General features: G+C 49.3%; 1 protein-coding gene across 3 annotated transcripts in view; it reads right to left on the bottom strand.

The window, feature by feature from the left end:
• Positions 1-444: 444 nt before the first annotated feature.
• Positions 445-25,511, bottom strand: part of CABLES1 (Cdk5 and Abl enzyme substrate 1) — a 114,273-nt gene continuing 89,206 nt past the window's right edge. For all 3 annotated transcript variants that reach the window (XM_049620363.1, XM_049620362.1, XM_049620364.1), the window contains 6 exons: positions 23,542-23,638; positions 22,096-22,252; positions 20,850-20,953; positions 6,440-6,546; positions 5,023-5,230; positions 445-1,802 (listed from right to left, as the gene is read on the bottom strand). In XM_049620363.1, the coding sequence (XP_049476320.1) occupies positions 1,662-1,802; positions 5,023-5,230; positions 6,440-6,546; positions 20,850-20,953; positions 22,096-22,252; positions 23,542-23,638 (814 nt within the window). In that variant the 3' untranslated portion in view covers positions 445-1,661. The remainder of the gene's footprint in view (positions 1,803-5,022; positions 5,231-6,439; positions 6,547-20,849; positions 20,954-22,095; positions 22,253-23,541; positions 23,639-25,511) is intronic.

The following is a 25,511-nucleotide window of genomic DNA, read 5'->3' on the forward strand; positions in this document are numbered from 1 at the left end:
TGACAGACACCAGGAGGGGAAGGTCAAGAGCATGTTTACTTCAGGTGACAGACGCTCCAAACACTATGCCTCATTCCCAGTTTGCTTCACGAACAGCGGGCGCCCCTTACACGTTGGCTTAGAGATCACGTTCGTCTAGCCCTGTCTTACAACTGAATCCAGCCAAGGAAATGCTGTGGCAAAGTATTTAGTACTAAGTTCAGTTAAATCTAGGACTCTGGAGCAGGGGAGTATTCAACCTGTTCTCTCCCCAGCTGTTCCTTGAATTCCTGTCCCGTGTGGCGATTTTTTTTTTGGCTCCGCTAACCAAAGCTGTGCCCGCTCAGCTCCCCTGTCACCCGTTCTCTGGGGTGACCGGAGAAGCTCCCACTGTGTGCACAGATGGGGACAGGGGCAGGGCATGAGGTGACTGGTGACATATGCACCTACACATACACACATGTATATAGAAACAAAATATTTTAATTCTTTTTACATGGCCACAGGCTTTCTTGTCAGGTGAACTCCAGCAGGCACCTCTCGTGGCTGCGAGGGGATGGTGTGGTGACGTCATCCCAGCCAGTCCGTATAAGCTACAGTCCCCATTCGGCACAGCCAGCCTTATGTGGCAGATACGTCGCTGCCTCCTCAGGTGACCGAACCACAGCTCAAGAGCAGTTTATCCCAGCGGTCAGAAGCCTCGAAACACCCATCATGCGTCTTACCCCTATTCTGGAATCTTATAAAACATTTATATATATATAGCACAATAAACGTGCTTATTATGCACTCTAACATAGAGTACAGGAACACACACCACGGAGCACAACCCCAGCCGTCTCCACGGTGGGAAAAGTGCGAAAGTCAAACGCATACACAAGGTGTGGCAGCAGAAAGGTATAGAGCACCACGCTCCATGCCTTTCCACATGACCCGACACCGCGAACTTGTCATCTTTGTCCCGTTGGTGGTAGGAGCAGTAACAGAAACTACGTCACCTTCTAAGGGCAGGGGATGCCAGACAATCTGGTGTGGAGCGGAGAGTGATTACGATCCAGAGCTGATCTAGAACTAACTGCTGAAGGTCAGCCTGGCTCACGACCCCAGGTGGAGGTCTGCTCTCTGGTGGGCGGGACCGGCTTTGGGGGCCGAGGGCTGACGTGATATCGGTCAGACACACACATTCTCACACTCACACGCTCCGGGGGAAAGTGCATTTCCAAGAGCTGATACGAAAATAGATTGGCACACTCTTTTGACACAGTGAGGGTATGTTTTCAAAGCGTTCCCCCAGCTGCTGCAAATTCTCTCCCCACTCTGCTCTAGAACTTTGCACTGAGTTGGACCAGGTCTGGAGAGAAGGCCCTGTACTGCACTGGCGAGGTCTGTGCATGCCCGGGAAGAACAGCAGGGAGGGGACAGCTGCAGAATGTCGCCAGGGGAAAGGCCCTGTACCATCTTACGCACGGTTCTCCCCTTCCCCCACTGAGTAATAAACTGCTCGTGGGTCATCCCAGCTAGCCAGACCAAGACTCCCTGAAAAGTTTCCGGTACTGCCCTACACGAAAACATGTGGAGAGGAAAAAAGGCTGGTATGTCGAGTTCTATTTTTGCATTTCCAGTAGTAAGTGCTGTTCTGCAAGCTCAGAGGAAGTGGTCCCTGGCCCTTCTTAGGGCCTGTGCTAGGAGCTCTGCACCAGGCGTCTGTAATGGGGCATGACCTCGTGCTCCGGCAGATGAAGAGCAAACTCCAAGGCCACTAACACTGGGAATTCAAAGGCAATCAGTTCTCGTCTATTCAGCCGGAACTTCTCTTCCAGTTTCTGCAATGGAATGAAAGGAAACCAAGAGCATATCAGCTTTGCAATCAAAGTCCTTGCCTTTCTCCACATGTAAGCTCTCTACCCACCAGCCAATGAGTGTTTACAGAGAAACCCATTACAGGCAAGACTGTGGAGGAAGAAAGGGAGGCAGGCTTCAGCTGTACTTCCCTCTCTCAGTCCTGGTGAAAGAATCGAACGTGCCCGAGGACCCACGGTCCCACGACTTCATTTACTCTCTCAGTAATCTTAGTACAAGATCAAGTACTTAGATCAAGTACATCCCACGACTTCATTTACTCTCTCAATAATCTTATAAGTTCAATGTGACATTTATGCCCACTTTACAGAGGAGAGAAAACAGGGTCAAGAGGGTAAATAGTTGAGCCTAAGGTGAAATGGGACAGTAAAGGCAACGCTGAGATACCAACTCAATTGAGATTTCAACTCCACCTGTTACAAGTAGCTTATTCAGGCTTAGAGGGAAGACTAAAAAGATCGCACATCATCTACAACAGGAATGACCACCTGGGAAGTTCAGGATTGGGTGGGCGGGCTCTATGTAGTTTGGTCCTTTCACACACGAAGACCCAAGACCTGTTGAGATCAGCTCCCTTCTAGGGTGTCACACAGCCTGAGTGTGTGCATGTGAACGGCCGGAGCACGCGGCTGTGTTTAGCTTGCACCCAGGGGCTCCCTGCTGCCACCAGAATACACACCATGAAGCACCTCAGCCATCTCCATGGCTGGGGGGGGGGGGGGAGGGGAGTGCAAAGGTCAAACACACATGGTTTGGCAGCAGAAAGCACCACGCTCCATGCCTTTCCACACAACCCAACACTGAGAATTGGTCATCTTTGCCCCATTGGCAGTAGGGGTAGAAACAAACTATGTCATCTTCTAAGGGCAGAGGATGCCAGACAATCTGGTGTGGGGCGGAGCTCAATCCACCCAGCTGTGGGCGCTGCTGGAGGAGAGATGAAGGAGAACGACCAGGGGAGGGTGGGCAGGGAAGGCCTTGTTTTTGCCAGGACACATTCTGCTCTGGCTTAACCGGTTTGGGCTTAAAAAACAAAACAAAACAAAACTCCCCCACAGAGCCACTGGTGGCCACTGATTATAACAGGGCTGGGACCCTGTGTCAAATTAACTGCTACTGCAAATGTCAAAACCACTGCCTGTATATCCTGCATGGACACACTGTCTGGTCTATTACTCGGCTACAAGTAAATGTACACAACCTCACACTTGTCAAGATTATTAGTTCAGTTAGTATCTATGTAAACCTGTTGATTCTCAGATTTAGTAACCAAAGTTCCCCTCCATGTTCCTAAAAGTATATACTATACAAGCTAGAGGATTATGCACCATTTCTTAGAAGCAGCAAAGCACTGACCTAAAGAACATTCTTTCTTCCACGGATGGATGAACGGATAAACAAAATGGGCAATACACATACAGTGGAATATTATTTAGTCTTAAAAAGGAAGGAAATTGTAACACACGTTACAAAATGGATGAATCTTGAAGACCTAATGCAAGGAGATAAAGCCAGTCACAAAAGACAAACGGTGTGTGGTTCCACTTCCGTGAGGTCCCTAGAACAGACTAGCTCAGAGAGGCAGAAAGCAGAATGCTGGTTGCCAGGGCCTGGGAGGCAGAGGGAGTGGAGAGTTATTGCTTAATGGGAAAAGAGTTTCAGTTTTGCAAGCTGAAAAGGTTCTGGAGCTGGACGGTGGTGATGGCCACAACAATATGAGTGTACTTAATACAACTCAACTGTAAACTTACGAATAATTAAAATGGTAAATTAAAGCAAAAAGAATGCTCTTTCTTATGTGGGGAATACCTACATTAGCTTCCTTTCTGCTCTCCTTTGCCACGGAGACAGCTGCACAACTAGACATAAAGGGCATCATGTTAGGCATGTCTTGTGTTTTCTGTATTCTGAGGTTTGACATCTGGGGCCATGCTGATCCTGGAGGCACGGCCACTTTCAGGGTCAGCCAATTCCTAGAGAGGATGAACAACCTGCCTGAGGGCACACCTTTCATACCCAAAACAACCGATCCAAGGCCTGCACCCCAACCTTCTCTGGGCCTCTATCCACCTGCCCTAATGACGCAGGGCCAGGAGGTAAGTAGGGCGGCCCCCATGCCCTAAAGTCCACTGAAATTAGTCTAGCTATCCAGTCCTAAGCCTGCTTAGGCTGCCTTGCCTGTTCCTTCCTGTGGAAGCCAGAGTGAAGACTCCTGCCCACATTATCCCCTTCTCCCTCCGCCTCCTAACCAACCCTGGTACTTCCCCACATGGCCCCCCCAAGGTATGCTGCCTACCCCGCCAAATGCATGTTGACACCCTATCCTCTAGCATGATATTAATCGGGAGGCTTTAGGACATGGTCAGGTTGAGGAGCTGATACGTGGAGTCCTCACAATGTAATTAGTGCCCCTGTAAGAAGAGACCAGGGAGCCTGCTTGCTCTTTCTGTGCAAGGGGAGGACACTGCGAGGAGGAAGCCATCCACAAGCCAAGGAGACGACTCTCGTCAGGAGATGAAGCAGCTGGCACCTTGGTTTTGAACTTCCCAGTCTCCAGAACTGGGAAAAACCAATATTTAAGCTGCCCTGTCCATGGTATTTTGTTATGGCAGATAGAGCTAAGAGACTTCTTTTGGGAACTGTGTAAGCTAACTTTTCAATGGCAACTGTCTCCTGATCTGTTGGCTTTACTATATCTCAAATTTTCTATGAATACACTGTATTTTAAAATGGGCATTCACATATCCATCTAAGATCAAGGTTGCTTTGCTTTGATGGGGCTCTCCTTTAAAAGAAGATACTACTGAATCAAACCCACACCCTTCCCCAAAGATGAGGCAACTAAGGCCACAGGAAGCCAAGGTCTGATGGACACGCTGTGGGTCACATTGCTCATAAGTCCCCTTTCCATTACAGTGGCTTCTGTGGCTTTGAGAATAATTTCACCCCTCATGGTGTCCAAAAATTGATTTTTATGGCCAGACCCAATATGGGGGGGGGATCTTGTCAAAGTGGATCATCCTTCTGTTCTAGGACAGCCTTAGATGTGGGGCCAGACATCTGCTGCAGGATGACCTCACGGCCCTGGTCTCGCAGTGGCTACTAACAATCGGAATTCTGGGCAGGATCATTACCAGGCTCTTCCCAGGTGCTCCCTCAGCCAACAGGACTCAGGTCACTTACGTCAATTAAATGCTTGACTTCGTGTTTTTTGAGGTCACTTCCGATTTTGGCTGCTAATAGTACACATGCTCCAGCACAAAGCTTCCGGTTCTGTTTGTTTAGCTTTCCCTTGAGAGCGAGCTTCTCAAAATAGACAAAGGCCATGGCCACCGTGGGCTCCTCAAAGCCGCAGTCCTCCTGGGCAAGCTTCCGCATCTCTCGCTTTAGACTAGAGAAAGACAGGAAGAAAGGAAGATTATTAGAACTTGGGAGTTTCAGAGGACCCCAAAGAAAAACATTAATCCATCCTGAAAGCATTTCCTTTTTCTCATTCCCAGAATGGTGACGTGGAATCGGACTAAATCCCTAGGAGTAAGAAAATTCCATTACATGTGGGCAACAGACTTAGGCTGCTGGGGCTCTTCTCTGCTGGTGGAATTGTATAGACGATGTCAGTAAGGGACACAGAGGACCCCAATGAACCCAGGTGGTGTCTGAGAGTCTCTGGGAACTAGGAGTAGAGCTACCCAAAGGGAAAGAGGAAAACTATGATGGGGAACTATGATCATTCCAGAGAGGCACTTTCAGAAATAAATTAGGTGCTTGGTATCAACTCTGCTGAGTATCAGTCACGTTCAAGAACCATGACAGAAGAGGAGTTTAGGCTAACAGCACAACAGCCAGTGTGCTTAGGAACGCTGCCCAGCTAACGGACAAAGTGTGAAAACTTTTTTTTCTTATGTCTCTGGCTTGGAACATGCCAGAATCAAATCAGTATTGGGAGACACAGCATGTAAATATTGGCACATACTCCAACACTGTGTTGGCGTATAGTCTAGCCCTCATCACTACGCGCACTGAAAATCTGTCCTGGCACGCAGATACAACATCAGTCAGCTCCTCTCCAGCCTGGCAGATGTGGGTCACCACAAAGTCAATCCAATCAGCTGTAGGGGAAATACAGGCCTGATTTTACTTTGGCTGTTTTACTAACTGCTTAAAGCTTAAAGGTAGGGCTTGGCTGTCAACTCTTGGGTGGACGACTGTGGGTGAAGCATTACCTCAAATGCTGTGATGCCTACCTACTCTTTTCTGTTTTGTCTACATTGGAGAAAACAGGGAGTGGTAGGTTTCCTATTCTGAGTTTTCTGTAACATAACTCTTACTGAACTGATTATTCTTTCACTTAAGGAAACCACCCTCAGATGCATGTCAGAGCTCATGTCAAGAGCTCTGCCATCGGTCCTGCTTCCCTTGGCTCTCACTCATGGAAGCAAGGGTCAGCCAGCATCAGATGAGCTTCTTTTTGCTGAACATGCCTGTGTTTTATTTCCCCAGAACTACAGGAAGAACCATCATACAAAGCGTGAGCTTAACGCATGCCAAGTGAGAGTCGGAATGGAAAGGAAAGTTCAAGTGGATGTCGATCCTCACATACCTCCTTATTTTGCTGAGTGTTAATTTAATGTGAGGAAATTTCTCCTTGAAGGTCTCATTCATGTCCTTCTTGAGATCTGAGGGCTTCACGTAGTCAATGACGGTGGTCTGTAACACATCAGACAACCTGGGTCACTCATTAAAATAAGGGTTCTGGGTGGCAGTTACGTATACGTTACAGCCACCTCACAACTTTTGACACCACCAAGCAATGGGGAAGCCAAGAGGAGAGCCACAGCATGGGCCCTGTTGAACCCGAGAGCCTGAATGGGACGTGGTCTCTGGAGGTAGATGGAATCCCTGTGACAACAGGACCTGGTGACATCTGAAAACACCGGCCTCGAGCCAATCAGGAGTCAGTGTCTGCAAGGAGTGGAGCCCCTCCTTCAGTTCCTGTAGTTCAGCCTGTTCGTCATACAGCACAGTGTTTACAGCATCGAGTGTGGACCCACACACGTGGGTTCAATCCACACTTAACTAGTCGTCTGGCTGTGGGACACTTCCACAACCCCAAGCATCAGGTTTCACATCTGTAAAATGAAAACGGCTAGCAGTGCCTACTTCATATGACTACAGGAGAAGTAAAGTGCTCTGTGCGGGGCATGGCATACAGCAAGCACTCGATAAATGTTAGCTGTTATTTTTTTAACTGTGGCAAAACATACGTCACGTAAAAGGTACCATCTTAAGCATTTAAAAGCATGCAGTTCAGTGGCATGAAGGACGCTCACATTGTTTTGCAGTCATCACTGCCATCCGTCTCTAGAAATTTCATCTTCTTGCAAAACCAAAACTGTGCACCCATTAAACAATGCCCTATCCCCCCACCCCCCACCCCAGCTCCTACTGGCAACCACCATTCTGCTTTGGACTGGACTTCTCCAGGCACCTCATTCAAGTGCGATCACACAGCATTTGTCCTTTTGTGCCTGGCTTGTTTCACTCACTATCGTGTCCTCCAGGTTCAACTGCAGTGCAGGGGTCACAATCCCCTTCCTTTTTAAGGCCGAATCACATTCCATTGTGCATACTTGATGTCAGCTATGGTTAACAGTCCTTTAAACCTTGGGTTTCCTCCTCTCCCCCCCACCCCACCCTTTTAGCAGGCTCCATGCCCAACGTGGGGATTGAACTTACAACCCCTACATCAAGAGTGGCATGCTCTACCGACTGAGCCAGCCAGGTGCCCCTCCCCTCCCCCTTCCTCATCCTATCCGTCCTTAAGACAGGTTCCTCCAAGCCTCTTCTGAGTAGCCAGGTCTTCCCTGCTCATCTGTGCTCTACACGGTTAACTCTGAATCAGACACAGTCTCTGGCTGGGTCTCACCAGCGTCACCTCATCCCCTCTCAGGAGCGTGCTTTCAAAGAAAGGGCAGCAACAACGCACGATGCCTCTCCTGGTTGGCCATAGCCAGAGGCAATAGCCTTCGCCAGGCAAAGCCAGAAAAAGAAGAAACAGATTCTGACAAGAAGGCCCGTTCCCATGGATGGCTGCTGCCAGCCTCTTCACGGGCAACAGCCTGGCCTTTTCCAGAAGATGCGTCAAAGGTTTCCTCAATGGTTCTAACAAAGGTTGGCAATTATCTGTAAACACCTCCATTCAGGAGATGCTTGGTTGGGCAGGATGTTCATTTTTATTTTCTTCAGGATTTTAATTTTTAAGCAATCTCTACACTCAGCGTGGGGCTCAAACCCTCAACTCTAAGATCAAGAGCTGCACACTCTATGACTGAGAGGGGCCAGCCAAGCACCCCTGGATGGACAGGATTTTAGCACGGGCACATGAAATGCCTCTAGTGTCAGTCAATAAGCAAGAGGAAACAAAGAGCAAGCATGTCCAAATTCACACTGATCTGAACGGCACCTTCTGAACAGCAGCTTTGGGGACTAAAAGCAAACCAGAGCAACAGTAACTCAAACAGTTGCACTGAACTTGTTCGGAACTTTCTCAAATTCTGGGTGGAAGTAGACTTGGGGCAATGCCCGGAGTCCTTCCTTGGAGCCATGTCTTTCTGGCCCTATCAAGAAGGCTCTCCCTCAGCTGGCCCGGGACATGCCTATCCTGGTAGCCACCGTGTGCACCTGCGACGTGCCAGCAAGGGGCAGGGGAGTGGTGATGTGGCAGCAGTGTGCAAACATACACATGCACACGCACTTGCGTGCAGCGACGTTCTGCTGAGCAGCGAGGCAGAGTGCACGGGACTTCATGGAGGCCACTTACTGCCAAGGTCTGACAGAGAACGCTTCCCCTGTGGCAGCCCTCCAAGATGGCTTTGTCATCCCGAACAAACATCTCCTCTGGGCCGAACAGGATGTAAGAGTTCTCACTTAGGAAACAGGCAGAATGGGGAACTACGTCTGACATTCTTATCTCAAGCTGGACCCACCGGCCAATCAGCCAATCCTTCTGTTTCCTAAATACCCAGCCCCCCACCCCTCTCTTCTACCCCTCCCCAAGCATCCTGAACTCTGCGACAGCCTCTCCTACTCTTCCTCAGCGGATGAAAGCTCAAGGTTTGCTGTGACGTAAGCAGGCTCAAGCAAAGACTCACGGGCCCTTGTTGGGTACTGAAGCCCTGTGAGCCCCAAGCAAGGATATCCTAGACTGGGAAGGGGTGGTCTGGATCCTTCTCTGTGGCAACCACAGCAGCCCTGCTTTCCTCGGTCTTCTATATAGATCACACAGCACTGCTTGCTCTCTCACCAGCAGAAAAGCAGCTTGTAGGTGCGTTCCAGCCACCTCATCTCACAGATGTGGCAGCAGAGGCTCAGAGGGGTGAAGGGGCAGGGCCAGCACTGGGAGCAGGGTCTCCCAGCTCGCCACACACACTGACTTCCTGTTTCCCTTCTCTATCGGGCCAAAATGAGAGCAGTGGACAGCCTGAGACTGCCAGCAGGTGGAAACGTCTGGGTGCTGGTCAGTGGCTCTGCCTCCAGCAAGCTGGGCAACTCTGAGAAAGACGTTTGACCTCCTTGGGCCTCACCTTCCCCTTCTCTGAAATGAGGGAAGAATACCTCCTGTGGCTGCTTCATAGGTTTGTTTACACTGAAGATCAAACAAAGAGAACAGAACGTACCTAAAGGACCCTGGAGAATTTTATTGAGAACACGGAAATGGGAGATGGCACAAAACAGGGTTCTGGTCCAGGCGCACAGAGTCAGGGTGTGAGGGTGGGGCCCTGGATCCGCATCACGATGTCACCCAGGTGACTTTCCTACGCATCACAGTCTCCTCCCCTGGCTAGCATCCAGGCCACTGTCCCAGTGATTCATCTTCACATACGCTGTGGCCTAGATACCCAGCCCTCTCCTGGGACATGCCTTTTGCCATACTTTCTACTCCTTTACAGCTAGGATTCCAAATACAATTCTGGTGCTTCCTGTCCGGTGCTCCGGCACGAGGAGGCAGCACTGAAGCTGAGGCCATGCTTCTGTTGATTCTGCTGCCAAGAAAAGTCATGGCGGGAGTCCTGGTTTCCCACTCTACCGGTGTAGACCACGGCAGGGCAGCACGGATCTGAAGCCAGGGGCAGTGGCAACTTCCTAGAGGTGGAAACACCACCATGCCTGAAACCAGCAGCTGGTGTAGCTTCCCAACCAGCAACTGTGGGGTGTGTGTGGGGGTGCTGATCAAGGATGAGGCAGGGCACAGCTCCCCTGCTGGCCTGGCTCTGCAGAGTGGGCTCGGGATCATTCCTGAAATCCCAGCTTAGGCTGTCTTGTCAGCCTCCACAGTGATTCTAGAAGCTGTTTAGTGTCCTGTGATAAATCCTTTTCTTTGTAAACTTGCTCACAAGGATGCTCTTCTTCGTAGTTGAACCATAACTGATGCACACACTACATGGGGTAAGGGCAGAGCTGCTGAGTCCTCTAAAGGCCCCAATGTCCTCAGTTCCCTGGGGCACTGAGTCTTGCCCCGGGCCCTCACACACCACTTTCTGACCAGTCCTAACTTTAGAAGGACCCCATGAAGACCAAGAACCCCACTCAGCCTGCAGCCCTGGGCCCAGTCCTTTCAGGGGGCACTCTTGTTTTCACAAGCAGCCCTGTCCTAGCTCTTAGGCTACAGAGCAGGGACCTACTTTTCCTGAGAGCAGGAGAAATAGACATGTGCATTTATTTCAAGGCTGGCCCTGGAGATGGGGGGGGGGCAGGGGGAGGGCCAGTGAGCTGATGCTGTGAATCCCCCGACCAGTGCCTGGCCCCTAGTGAGGGCAGCACACGGCAGCCACAGGGATGGCCAAGCCCTCGAGTTCATCTCCTAGAGCTGTAGAAGCGGCACTCCGTCACCCTGGTGGAGTTTCCAGCCATATGGCTGTGCCCTTGCCACTGTTCCCCCAGCATGGAGTGGAAAGCCTACTGGCAGCCTGGTCCTCCGCTTATTATTTGGCCATCACTGGGCTACTCTTTGGGTCTTTTCTAAAGTAGATATGGTGCATTTTGGGCTGGGGGATCTCTGCAAACCTCCACGTGTGTCATTTCCTGACCTCCAAGTGGTTGGCAGCCTCCAGGATAGTGTGGAGAGGGAAGATACGGGATAGACATGAGAGAGCTGGGCCCAGCATTTCCAGGGTGGCTGCTCTGACAAGTCCAAGGGCATCTGGGGAAGGGGATGGGCATACAGACTCCTGGAGGCTTCCTGCTGCCACACCTGAAGCAGGTGCCCAATGACACCGCCATTTCAGTTCACTTGCTTACATGGATGGCGGTGAGGCAGGCTGGCTTCAGGGGCGCTGAAATGCCTCCAAGACTCAAGACCGGTAGGACGGTGGTGGTAAATTGTGGACGTATCTGAGCACCTAGGCAGACTGAGAATGCAAAAGTGGTTGCATTAGTTTCCTGTGGCTGCTGTAACCAAGCACCATTAACTGCGAGGCTTAAATAACAGAAATTTATGGTCTCAGTTCTGGAGGCTAGAAGTCTGACATTAAGGTGTCAGATGAGTTCTGTTCCTTCTAAGACTATGGCTAGAATCCTTCCTTGCTCCTTTCCTAGCTTCTGGTAGTCCCAGGCATCCCCTGGCTTGTACATGCGTCACTACAGTCTCTGCCGATCATCACATGGGGTCCTCCCCATGTGTCGGTGTTCACATGGCTGTCCTCTATCTCTGTTTATAAAGACACCAAGTTGTGTTGGATTAGGGCCCACCTTACTCCAGTACAACTTCATCTTAACTAGTTTATATCTGCAAACACTCTATTTCTAAATGAGGTCACATTTTGAGGTACTAGGGGTTAGGGCCTCAACCTGTTTTTTGGGGACACCATTCAAGCCAGCGCAGTGGCGCTTCCTCATAATGGTGCTGCTACACAGCCTCTCTGTTCTTCCCAGGCTGGACGTAGCTGCCCCCACTGGCCTTAGCTCTGACCCAGGCAGCAGGTGTTTGTTGGCCTTGGCCTCAGTCTGAGGGAGTACTTTCCATGGCTCTCTCTTCGGTCTTACTTTTGTCTGTTTTTCTGAGCTGTGGCTCTGTGGGAGAAGATCACAAACTCTGGAGCCAGAACCCCAGGATTCCGTGAAACTGCTAAGTGTTCTCTGCTTCAGTTTCTTCTTCTGGCTTCTCCATCATCTGCTTTATGTCAACAGCTGCAAGGCAACTGGCCATCTGTAGGGCTCAAATTCAACTGCTTGGGGTACACAATCAGGGCAGCTGAGTGGGAAGCCCCCAAAGTGACCATCTGCTTCCAGACCCTTACATGCTGCACCCTTGAGCCCACTGCCCCATACTGGCCCCGCATGGACCAGACTCTGTGTATTGGGCAAATCACCCTGAGCCCAGGGCCGCTATGTCAGGCAGTTTCCAGAGGAGATGACGGTCCTTGCTGTCTTCAGCTCCAGTTCCCACTGAGAACCACTCTCTGGAATACAGCAGCCACAGTTCCACTGCGTGGTCCTGTCTGTCTTGGGGGGCCATAAGAGATTTTGATAGGCTGGACCTCCTGACCACCTGGAAGGCACCTCTCCTCCTTCCAGTGACAGAGGTGAGTGAAGGTGGCAGTACTGGAGGCTGAGATATGGGCATGGGGTTACAACGGGACCCCAGTTACTCATTCCTTCTGGCTTGAGAGACAATGAATTAAAAGTGAGGCCAGTGCTACGTACCAGCTCTCCTATGAGTCTAACTGTGTAAAGACTCCCAATGCCCAGGTTTTGCCAGCACACATCACTACAAATCAAAGTGCTAATAACCAGGCTGTGGTTCCTTCCTGGTCTGGGACAGACCAAGTGACCACTGTTTTCCATGCCACCTAATTCTAGGCCATAGGATTTGCCAGACGTAGGGCTCCTTGTGGCCCACTGCAGAGGCTGACAGCTGGGACAGGCTGCATGGCAGGCAGACAGCTCCAGCCCTGTGGTGCTTGCAATTTTGCAGAGAGGGCCATTCCACTCTTGGGATAAGAGGTAGCTTCAGTGCACTTTCATGCAACTGCCTGGCTGCAAGAAAGCTGTGTGTGCACAGCCACATAAAAGGGAAGAGAGGAAGGTCAGCTGGGAGGAGACTATCCCAGACGCAGAATGTCCAGAGACGCAGTTCGGAAGGGGCCTGGCCTGCTTGAGATAGGAGGCACAGTCAGGAAGGCTCAGTGGGGGGCTGACACCACAGCTCCCTTCTGAGATGACAGGAAAAGATGGTAAGACCAGAACTTAGTCATCTAGCTGGAAAAGTCTACCGTATCTATTGTGGGCATACTGAGACACCTTTTGCTTTTTAAAAAAAACAGAGATTGACTTATGTTAGGAGAGAGGGAAATGACCTTGACCCGCACCTGGCCCATAGCACCAGTCACAGCGCTGTGCAGTGGGGGCCTCCCAGTGGGGTTGGATGCAACGGGAGACAGTGGAGGCAGGCAAGGCAGGCAGGTGTGTGGGGGGGGTACATGTACCCCAATGACAATGCCAGAGAACAAAGAGGGGCTCAGAGCTGGTCTGGTTTCAACAGAAACAATATAAAAGGTGCTTCCATTTTGAACCTGAGAACTTTCTCCTTCCTTCTCTATCCTCCTGCCGTGCACATCTCTCCAAGCATTCTTACAAGCAGCTCTGAACAGATGTGGGCTTGCTGTAGACTCTGCTAAGGTTCCCCTCTGGGTCACAGGATCCCCTGGGGGCAGAACATTCCAAAGGAAGGATGGGTATCGGGCCGTGATCTCTGCAAGCTCCTTCCAACACCAACAGCCACTGCACGGCCGGCTGGGGCTATCCTGCCTGACTGCACTTGTCCCCCATCCATCGGCGCTCCGAGCTCAGCAGGGCACTGGGAAGCAGATGTTCTGTGCTCGCTAAGGTAATTAAGCAGAGTGGTGGCCCTCACCTAGATCAATCTAACCACGAACAGCTGTGCATTTCAGCTCTTCTACACATTTTTCCTTTTCCCTAAGAGGACAGTAAATCACAAGGAAAACTATGGGAATGAGCAGAGGGCTTTCGCAGCCCCGGGCAGCATTTGTTGCTATTTCTACCCATCGGATTCCAAATATATAATCCCGGATTTACTCTCCCTCCCTTCCCCTTAGGGGAGCAGCTCTTCAATTTCCCTCACCAAAACGAAACCGTTTGCAAATCAAGGAGAGAAACCACAGGAAAAACTGCTTTTGCTTCAGGGTTACACTCCTACATGGATTTACCAGGAAGGGCAAGGTAGGTATAGAGCTTCAGGTATTTGTCAAATACTTATATGGTACTATAGAAACTTCTAGAGTCCACTCACTTGAGAGGACACTGGGTAGGTGTGGCTTTAAGTTCACACACATACATAATGTATTTGGATGCACTTTTACTATTTTTTAAAATGTTTTATTTATTTTGAGAGTGAGCGAGAGCGTCTGCGGGGCAGAAACATAGGGAGAGAGAATTCCCAGCAGGCTCCATGCTGGAGATTAGGATTCTCTCTCTCCCCCTTCCCTGCTCATACTCACTCTCTCAAAATAAACAAACCTTAGGAAAAAAAAGATCGCAAAATGGGCACTAAACCTGAAATAAACACATGGAAAGGAAGCAGATGCTACAACATCTTGGTAAAATGTAAAGCTAGTATTTCATTTTGCATTATTTTTATAAGAAAAAAAAAAAAAGATTAAAAGAAAACCACAATACTGATGCATGCTACAGCATGGATACATGCTGAAAACATTATCCAAGTAAAAGCCAGACATAAAAGGCCACATGGTGTACGATTCCATTTTTATGAAACGTCCAGAATAGACAAGTGTCCAGAGACAGAAAGTAGATTAGTGGTTGCCCAGGGCTCAGGGGGGTGGAGGGTTAAGGGTACAGGGGCATCTTTTGAGGATGATGAAAATGTCCTGAAACTGATTATGGTGATGGCTACACAACATTGTGAGTATTCTAAAAACCACTTAATTGTACACTTTATTTAATTTTTATATTTTAGTAGGCTCTACGCCCAACATGGGGCTTGAATTTACAATCCCAAGGTCAAGAGTAGCATGTTCCACAGACTGAGCCAGACACCCCTGAACACTTAAAAAAAAGTGAATCGTAGGATATGTGAATTACATCCAACAAAGCTGTCACACACAACCCCTTCCCCCCAAAAAAAACCCTAAAACCAAAACACAAAATGCACCACATAATGCAATAGGGCATTTAAAAAGGCATTTTCTTTTGGGGCACCTGGGTGACTCAGTCGGGTGGAGCCTGCTTAAGATTCTCTCCAACCCCCCATTCTGCGCCCCTCTTCCCACCTCATGTGTGGGCTCTCTCAAAATAAAAAAAAATAATTGTATTTTAACACTTGCATCAAAAGCTGTGGGACAAAGATCCCACTGCTCAGCTTCTGTGCAGGTGCCTGACAGATTTTCCCTGGAGCTGGGGAAGCTCTAAAGCCCTTCCAAGTCTCCAGAAAGGCCTAGCACTTTGGTTATTGTAATGACACATTACTTTTCCTAGTGAGGGTCTCCTGAATTGAAGGAGCTTTTAAAGCACCTTGAAACCTGAGGGCCTTACAGGGAGGAGCCCCTGGGGCTCAAGCTACTTCATCTTCTCTATAAACCCACACTGCAGACAGGTAAGTAGGAAATCAAGACAGCTTGCAGTGAAAAAGACATACAGTGAAGGAAAGCTGGGCCAACTGCCTGCCACACAGAAGGCTGAATTCGTCTTCCTTTGATTGACTCTTTATTATCCACTGCTCAGCATTTCCTACTGTGCGGAAAAAGTTCTAAGACACATTCCCACAACACTGGGGAGGTCTGGGGGTACGAAGGAGGGGTTTTTCTGGGAGTATTTAGACTGTAATATTAAGTAAATACAGGCATAGGCACTTTATCAAGAAGATCAATCCAAGAGATGTCCTCTCAAGATTGATATAGATATCGTAAAGGTTATTAGTCGGTTTTTTTTCTGCTGTCAGAACAGGTCGAGAGGGACTTCTTCCTGAGAAAGGAAAAGGATCCAGAAATCCATTCAAATAACCTTAACTCTGTTGGCACTAGCTCAGTCAGCTCTTTTGCCTACTTTCTCCTCTTAATTGCTCTCCACACCCATAAAGGGAAGAAAAAACAAAACCACTACTGACTTCAGCTGCCAGGTTCTAATGATAAACAACCACTCTCTGGTGAAACTTTAATGACAGGCCAGGCGGCGCATAAGGCAGGAAGCCCCCGCTTCTGAGGCCTCACCGCTGCCCTCACCACACTGAGAAACACCATCATTAAGCTAAGGCCCTGTGAGAACCCACATGCAGCCAGGAGGCTCAACATACTTTCCTATTCTGTGGTCACCGTCTAGAAACTTTAGGGCCAAAACCACAGGCCCTACTTGTAGCTGAGACTTGGTTTCCAGAACTGCCCCAGGAATCTTTTTTTCTTTACTTCAAAATTTTCCCTTTGCCCTTTCATGGTGGCTAATAGTGGAAGTGACTTGCGTACATCAAGGTTAAAAACCAACCTAAGTCTATGTGTGAGGGCAGTTTTAAAGAGGTGCCACTTAAACTTTATATGTAACAGGCTTCTTTCTAGGCCTCAGGGAATTGTTTGCCTCTGGAACGCTTCCACTTTAAGACATGTCCCAACTGTGGCAACACAAGCAGCCTTTTTATATCACACTTAGAACACACAGGAATGAAAATATATGTCCAACTACATCCCGGCTCGTTAACATCACCTACATAATGACTCAGAAAGCCTACTCCTAGGTATTTATCTGTCCAAGAGAAATGAAAATATATGTCCACCAAAGACCTGTAGAAGAATGCTCATAGCTGCAATATTCATAGTGCCTCTAAACTGGAAACTATGGTATACCCATACAATAGAATCCTACTCAGCAATTAAAAAAAACAAACTACTGACACCTGCAACATGAGTGAATCTCACCTATTAAATCGTATGAAAGAAGATGGGCCAAAAAAAAAAGCACATAGTATATGATTCCACTTATTTAAAGTGCCAGAGTAGGCAAACTAGTTTATGGAGACAGAAGTCAAAAGAGCAGTTGCCTAGGGGCACTTGGGTGGCTCAGTCGGTTGAGCTTCCGACTTCAGCTCAGGTCATGGTCTCGCAGTTTGTGAGTTTGAGCCCCGTGTCAGGCTCTGTGCTAATCAACAGCTCAGAGCCTAGAGCCTGCTTTGGTTTCTGTATCTCTCTCTCTCTCTCTCTCTCCCCCTCCTCTGCTCATGCTCTGCCTCTCTGTGTCTCTCAAAAGTAAATAAACTTTAAAAAAAAAAAAAAAAAAAAAGCAGCTGCCTTGCCAGGAACAGGTGGGAGGGAGAACAGGATGGACAGGAGGGAACTAAGGGGAAAGAAATGTTCTATCTCCATTAAAGTAGAGGTTACAAAGATCATGGAACTGTACACTTCAAATGTGTACATTTGATCACATGTAAATTACACCTTCATATGAAAAGAGAAAAAAAGTTGGCTGCCACTGGATGTGATGGGGTGAAAGGTTTAGCTCATCACTTTCAAGGCTGCCTGATTCTGCAGAGGCCACACGTACATCTCAGACCCTGAATTTCCACAGAAACAGAACACTCCAAAACACTGGACAACAGTCCCTGGCTCTCCTGAGGACTCTGTTGGGCTGGTCTCACCTGAGCTGCCCTGGGGACCTCAGGGAGATAAGCATAGGCAGCAGGACCCCACAGGCCTTGGGAGTATTAAGGGAGATGGGCATCTTCCAGCAAAGGCCACTACAGGAAGCCCCAGAGAGGGGAGAGAGGAGCCGGGGTGCACAGACTTTGTACAGGTCTGACGTCCACCCGCCGGGGGTGCCCTGCCAATGATGAGGGTTCACATACCAAGAGGAAAGCTCCAAGGCTGGGTTTGTCTACACAGAGGGCCTCACACCCACCTACAGGCCAAGATGTGCCTCAGACCCTCAAAGAAGGTTTTCAACAGCCTGGGTCAAGTAACCCTATACCTCTGTCTACCCTGGTAGCCAGAGCCCATTACAAGCACAGTTCCCTGTGCCTGGGGTCGAGTAGGTATGGAACGTCTGTCAGGATCATCATCTATGGGCCTGCCTTCTCCACCTGTGCGTGTGTGGGAGTGTACATGTATGTGCATGTGCGTAGAGGGAAGGACAGTGACTTTTACTGTTAAAAATCTTGATTTTATACACTTGCTCTCTTCTACCCCTTCACGTGACAGTCTTGTGCATGGGCCCCTCCCATCAAGGCCTGGCAAGGCTGCTCCTTCTTACCCCTCACACTCCCCTTCAATGCTATGTCCTCAGGGGAGCCTTCCTGCAGGCCGGCCTCCAACCTCCACCCCCCAACCCTGCCCCCATCATCTCCTAACCACTTTTCTTCACCCTCCTCCTGACTGCAGTGACTTGTCTACTTGTTCACTGTCTGACTTCCCCACCCACTAGAAGGTTGACGAAAACACTATGTAAGGGAGCACCTGGCCTGACACATAATAGGGCCTCAGTCAGTATTGGCTGAATGGACAAATTCTATGAGTTCAAGCAAACCAACACGAATCAAAAACAAAACCCTCGCACTTAACTCGTGCAAGTTCGCTGCATGTGAAACAGCTCTATTCCATGCCTGCTTCTAAACAGGAAGTTTCCTGGGAGCCAGTCTGAGGCTCTTTGTAACACATGACATGCACATCAGTGACAGAGGACTATGCTGGAAAGCAAATGCCCCACATTTTATCAAAGTACCAATATCTGTGGCCAGAGTAGGAGACGTACATCTTATGGAGCTGACCAGGAAATGCGGCTCACAAGCAATTTCGTTCTCTAAAACGTGTACTGTTACAGGAAGCACAGGCTGTAGATTCAACGTGGTGAAATGAAAAATGAGCCAGTTGGGAACATAAAACAAGGAGGATAGGACGTATATGCTGACTTGGCGAATCATCTGGCACACCGTCCAAGGACGAAAAATCATCTGTGTGCACAGGCACGCAAATGTAGACTGTGGCCCAGAACCTTAAAGCTCACAGTGAAATCATTTAAAGAAAAGAAGATGTAGTACCAGCCTGACACCAGGCCTGTAGAAGGTCAATGTTATCACCAGACAGAACATGATCTAGAAAAGAGCTTCCTACCAAACCCCAAGGTCAATCAAAAATAGTGCCCCCCTCTTATTCTCTTGGTTACCTAGAAATCTGGTAACCTGTTGGCCCAAAGAACCATTTTCATGCCCTACTCCAAGGTCAGCAGTTCTGCCACTGACTGCTGAGGGACATGGGGGTCACGGGCCAAGTGAGAAGAGGACCAAGCCAGGAGTTCTAGCCTCGGCCCCCACTTCCTGTCTGGCAACTATGACAGCCTCACTCAAACTCCCCGAACCACAGTTTCCAGCCCCGTCACTTAGTGAATAAAAAGCAGTGAACAAAGAATCTTAGTCTTACACAAGCCATGACGTTTCAGTTGCTCCCTCCTTAACATTAGGGCAGTGATTCTGATAATTTATTACACACTTGTGGGCTAGCTTACATGAATAAACTCTGGCTTTGTAAAAGAAGTAAATCATCTTTTTTTTTTTTTTTTTTAAGTTTATTTTTAGAAAGAAAGAGTGTGAGCACGGGGGAGGAGCAGAAATAGAGAAGAGAGAATCCCAAGGAGGCTCTGCGCTCTAAGCACAGAGCCAACATGGGGCTCTGTCCCATGAACCGTGAGATCGTGATCTGAGCCGAAATCAAGGGTCAGAGGCTCAACCAACTGAACCATCCAGGTGCCCCAAGAAGTATATAATCTTAACAGGTCATAGAGTGGAATAAAAATTACACATGGCTCTGGTCTTGCTTTCTGTGTTTAGGAGGTGGGGAAAGAGGATGGGAGAGTAAGAAACGGGCAATTTTAAACTAAGTACCTCTGGTAATTCATTCAGACTCAGCACAGTGTATTAGAATAGGATATATGCTGGAAAGCCCCCGGGAAGGTCCCGAGTTCTGCCTGCTGTTCCTCTGATGTCAGCCACTTGCCAAACGTTCAGGGGAGAAGGAGAGGCTGGAGCGTGGAATGCTACTGCTGAGAACTCTCAGCTCAGAGCGCGTGTGCAGGGGCTCGTTCAGTAAATGGGCTCCCGGCCCTTGCTTTTACAGAACCATGAGCCCAAAACAGAAGAAGGACCCTCTGCTCGCTCCCGAAGTTAAGGCCGTGGAGAGCAACAAGGGTGGTGGAGGAACAAGGGAACCAGAGCCGGGTGTTGTGAACTGTGCCCGCCCCATCTGGGCCCATCAGGGAGGCAGCAGGGGCATTCCGGGTCAGTGCTCTCCCACCCGATGTGTGTGGCAGGCCTGGTGTGGCAGGTTTCCCACAAGCCCAGCTCTCTCCTCCTCCCACAGCTGCCCAGGATCTGCCGGCCGCTGAGCTGGGGCAAGTCCGCCCCAAGAAAGGACACACGACCCCATCAGGCCCCACTGGTGTCTGGAGAAACGGCAGCCCAAGTGGTGGGAAATGGTGGTCAGCCAAAAGCAGAAACCGAAATTACACAAAGGGAAAAACAGGAAGAGTCCATGAAGTAAAAATGGCAAGGGAAGATTTTGCATTTAACGCCCACATTGTCCTACCTTCACTCTCCCAGGAGATAATTCTGTCATCGGGAGCCCAGTGCCAAACGTTTGCTCGGAGTGCACATGGAGGCCTCCAGTCACCATGGATCTCCAGACAAAGCTGAGCCTGATGGGCCTGGTCCTCCCCTAGTGGGGCCTACGAATGTATAAGCTCAGTTGTGTCCCCTCAGAGGTGAGGTCCCCAGCACCGAGCTGGGGGCCAAAGTGGTGTACACAGGCCAGGTGACCAGCCCGTGCTGGTCCTTCCGTAAGCAGCTCACACTGGGGAGACCTCAAGAAGCTTCCCTGGCCAACCAGCGTTTGAACAAGCCCCCCTACCCCAGAGAGCAGCCATCTGTTAGGGTGAGAATATCACCTCCAAGCTACTCCTCAGAGGCAGAGGGGGTGAGCAAAACGGACTGTTTCTCCCCCGCTACTCACCATGTATGAAGGAAAGATCAGAACTCGCTTGTGCTTGCCACAAGGCCACTGGGGGTCATCCAGGAGATTTGGGTCATAGTCCGTGAAGTCTCCCAGGTCACTACCTAAGGATCACACACAAAATGATCAATAGGGGCCCCAGACTCTCAGAAGCAGAGGCGGGGTACAGGGGGAGTGCAAACGCCCAGTACAAAGTTACACCGATGCAAGGCTGGCCTCAGGCCATTTAGCCCAGAGTCACATCGCACACTCTGACCCGCAGGAGACGTCTCTACATGCCAATGAACTGTATCCCCTGCAAAAGGGTTCACCAAATACTTAACATTCCATTGTGACAGGTTTTCCACCTTAGAAAATTATGTATGAATCTCCCTGACCTGGGAGAGCACAAAACCTCAATGGGCGTGAAAGATACAGCAAGCAATGAGATCACAAAATGTGGCACTAAAAAAATGCATTTGCTAAACCTGCAGATCGAATTGGTACCTCCAGTGGTGCCATGTGAGCAGCACATTTGTGGTGTGAGCGCCTCCAGGCAGGCCACCATGTCTGTACAAACACAGACAAGAGCAGGTGCCAGTGCAAACAGCCGTACGTGGCCAGAGTCGGTGGATACACCAGGACAGTATGGCCAAGCTCAGCACCTGGGCAGGCCTGAGGAACTTGTGGCTCACCTGGAGTTTCTCCAAGAGTGGAAATAATACTGCCTCATACAGTTTTCTCCCTTGTTCACTTCTTACGGAGGTGTGGAGGCCAAGCTGGAAGCAAGCAAGCCTTCCTTCACAGGCCATGTTAGTTCACCCACCACGAGACTCACAAAGTTCTCACACCTGATCCTGTGTTTCTGGCCCATTAATTGAAAAAGCCAAATCTGAACACTGTGAAAATACAGGCAAGAACCAGGTTGAGATAAGTTGGTAGATTATCTCTGAGTGGTAGAGAGAGGCTGAAGGGAGCGGGGTGGGTCCAGCCATATCTGCACGATACAGCATATGGCATTTCTCCTTGTGGGAGCTTGAGAGTCAGTGGCTGAAATATCTCAATGGTGGGGTCCCCCTATGGCCTGGCTGCATGGCCACATGCATGGCCTGAAATCGGGCTTGCCCAAAAGTCATGTCACCCGTGGGATGAGCTCACGCTCCAGAGGCATGCTTCCTCCAGCCTGCACACAGAGAGACCCACACACACTGCGCACCGAGGCACCTTCCACCACGCGCTGCCCGGGGCCAGCCCGGCCCAAGGTTACCTGTGTCGAGGCTCCCCTGGGTGCTGCTTGCGCGTCCTATGGAGAGGCTGCGGTGGCTCAGGTTACGGAACTGGGAGAAGGAGGAGGTGGAGTCTATGGTATTTCTCCGGGCTCCGAAGGCATTTGTGGGTAACAGAAACTGGGTGTAAGAAACAGTCTAAAAGGTGAAGATGAAAATGGACAAAATGGATTATTCCCAGACAATGTTAGGTTTGCATCCTGACCAAGCTAAGTTATCACACCAAGTTCACATCCATATTCTTAGCTCTGCCCAAGGAGACCTGAAATTTGTTTTTGGCATTTATTGGTGCCAAAACCTAAACTCAACTGACTTAAGGCTAGGTAAAAGTTTAAATTTATTGTACTTTGGGTGAATGCTCATGTCCTATAACAGAAATATTAGTGTTTGGTAACCATCCCAGAAGCTGTTGGGATGTTGTGTAATACAGGAGGCACATACCACACATGGCTGTTTTTTTCTGAATAGCACACGAGTTTTAATAACCCACCAAGTACGGAATTCCAAAACACGTCAGGCTCCAAGAGTCTCTGATAAAAGGGCTGTGGCCTCCTGTACGTTCTTTTGGCAGATGCGATCTCTGATGCTTGTCTCTAGCTCACCTCTCTCATTCCCAGGTGAGCACTCAAACTTCAGGAATGGAGATGGAACAAGTGTTTTTTTGTTTCACCTGCTTGGAAAAGTGCACCTCATGCACGCCTACTTGTGGCTCGGGGCTGATGTCGTCTGGGTACAGTGGGGACCGGTTGTTCCGGGAGAGGGGCTGTGGGAGGTCATGTGCTGCCCCAGCAGCTTCAGCTACCCTGAGACAGCTTCCCCAAATACTTGCACTGTCTCCACAAACAGGCTTTTGAAGCGCTTACAAAGACCACCTGGATCAAGCACCAAAAGGTCAACTTCATCTTTCAACCTTCACTCCTCAGGCTTCCACCCAGCAGCTCACTCACTGGGTCGTGGACAGGGAGGAACGTGACAGCCCTCCTGCTAGGTGCTCACTATGGCTGACAGACTCAGCTGCTCAGGACCACAGGAAGCCCTCTTCCCCGCCCCTGCAAACTTTCTAGTAGCAAGAATGCTGCTGGCTGACAGCATCAGTTAATGCATGTTCAAACCACCCGTCACTCCATTCCAGAAGAGGCACAGGTGTGCTTGTCTGAGACAGTGGTCAGTATCATGGATTCCATCATAAACTGTGCTGGAGGAGAAATACGCGTGCTGCTATTTCATCACTGGCTCGGGGGTGGGGGGAGGCAGGGTTCCACATGCACGCTAGGGGAACAGGGATGGGCTGGCATCACCCACCAGGAAGGGGCCCCAGACTCGGCTCCTCCACCACGAGCAAGGGTCCCGGTCTGTCACGCTGCCTCTGCTTCCCAACCCTGGAGGTGTCGGCACAAACCTGCTGGGTGGAAGCCAGAAAGCCTTACCTTCCCGTCAGCTCCCAGCTCCACGCCTTCAAGGCCAATGATCTCTTTCAAGCTCACGGCACCTGTTGACTGTTTCCCTCCATCCAACTTCAAATCCCTGGGAAGGACAAGCCCAAGAAAAAATGCTTTGGTGTGTACCCAAAAGAGCCATGATGATGTTTACTATACACGACACCACAGTCACACTGACAAAAATGACCAAGCAGGCCCTGGCCAACAGCATGTCCCTTTGTCCTGCCTCTGAGGCCCATTAGCAATACTGAGGGCAGTTCTACCTTGGTTCATCCACTTTGACATAAATGAAATCCAATCAAACAGAAAGCCTGAAGATGAAAGTCAGTTTCAGAAGCCGATGGACCACTGATGTCCCTCTCTGCTGCACAAGGCCCCTTTGCTGAGAGTCATCCTACCGGAAGCTAGACAGCAATCTCTGGGTATGGTGGGACAATGGTTCTCTTGGGCTCCCGCTGCTGGATTCATTTTAAAGCTGGGGGAGACCTCCTCTCCTTGCCGCCCCCTTTTTTAGATGGGAGTTAATAAATTCGTGTCTAAACAGTTCTCATTATTACTGCATTAATGAAGGAATTAATGCCACCATAGTCACCCTAGCTATCTCACCAAGGGACCTAAGAAGTGAGTATTTTTCTGTAAAAGAATAATCTCCAGTATTAACAACAAGCATTTATACAGCACTTCCCAATTTACCAAGACTTGCACACACCATCTTTCATTCTTTAAAATGATCTTATTATAAGGTATTGCTACGATCTTATTTTACAGATGAGAAAGACGAAGCCCCCAGTAGGTTAAGTAGCTTGCCAAGACACAAGATAGTATGTTGTAGAGACTGGTTTTGCATCCAGTGTTGCTTCCAGTACATCACATTGCCTAAAAGATGCGAGACAAGCTGGCTGCGGTTATGCTCAGGCGTTAACTGCTCACATTGTCAAGGTCAGTCCCCCTCCTTACAGTAGTCCTCAGACTTGGCTGCAGATTAGAATCACCTGGAGTTCTCTGACCAACTACCACTGCCTGGCTCCCGTCCACAGACATTCTGTTTCAGTTGGAATGGGGTGCAACCTGGGTATCAGTTTTAAACACTTCCCACGGGATTCTAAAACACAGCCACATTTGGGAAGGACTTCCAGTTTCTGTGTCTATGGTGCTTGTTATACACAGCCACCTCAGGCTGGTAGTGTTCTTGCTGTGTGGCCTGGAGAGAAGCACCATATTCAGGGGCTGTCTTCCACAAACTAAGCAAGAGAAAAATGTTAAAGGCAAGACTCTCCAGGCCAAAGATCAAGAAATCAAAGAAAAAGAGAGGGAGCCGGGTGAGTGAGGGGAAGAGAGACAAGAGACGTCCCCTTCTGTGAAGGAAAACAGGCATTTTCTGATTTAGCTGAGCAATCACTAGCTCTAAAACCCTACCTTATAACGAAAGCTTGATTAACAGCTGTAAAAGAAATAGCCCAAATTTGCATCAAATATTGCATTTTTTAAATATTGCAGGGTACTTGGGTGGCTCAGTCAGTTGGGTGTCTGACTTCGGCTCAGGTCGTGATCTCACAGTTCGTGCATTCAAGCCCCACATCGGTCTCTGTGCTGATAGCTCAGAGCCTGGAGCCTGCTTTGGATTCTCTCTGACCCTCCCCTGCTCGTGTTCTGTCTCTCTCACTCTCTCAGAAATAAACATTAGGGGAAAAATTAAAAAAATATACATATATATACATAGGGGAATAAAGGTACTCTCCTTGGGATGCCATGGTATTGCCATGTTCAAAACTCTCTGGAGCCCCTTTGGAAATTGATAAAGTCTTATAAAAAAAAAAAAAAGGCAAATAACCAACCTTCCCAATCTTCAAGCTTTATATTTATATATATTTTTGCTCTGAACACTGTTGCTTGAATCAGAATGCCCCCTCCCACCCTCATACCCTACTAGCCAGATTTGACTGTAAATGACTTCGGGT

Source organism: Panthera uncia (assembly GCF_023721935.1).
Source record: "Panthera uncia isolate 11264 chromosome D3 unlocalized genomic scaffold, Puncia_PCG_1.0 HiC_scaffold_8, whole genome shotgun sequence".
NCBI classification, from domain to species: domain Eukaryota; kingdom Metazoa; phylum Chordata; class Mammalia; order Carnivora; family Felidae; genus Panthera; species Panthera uncia.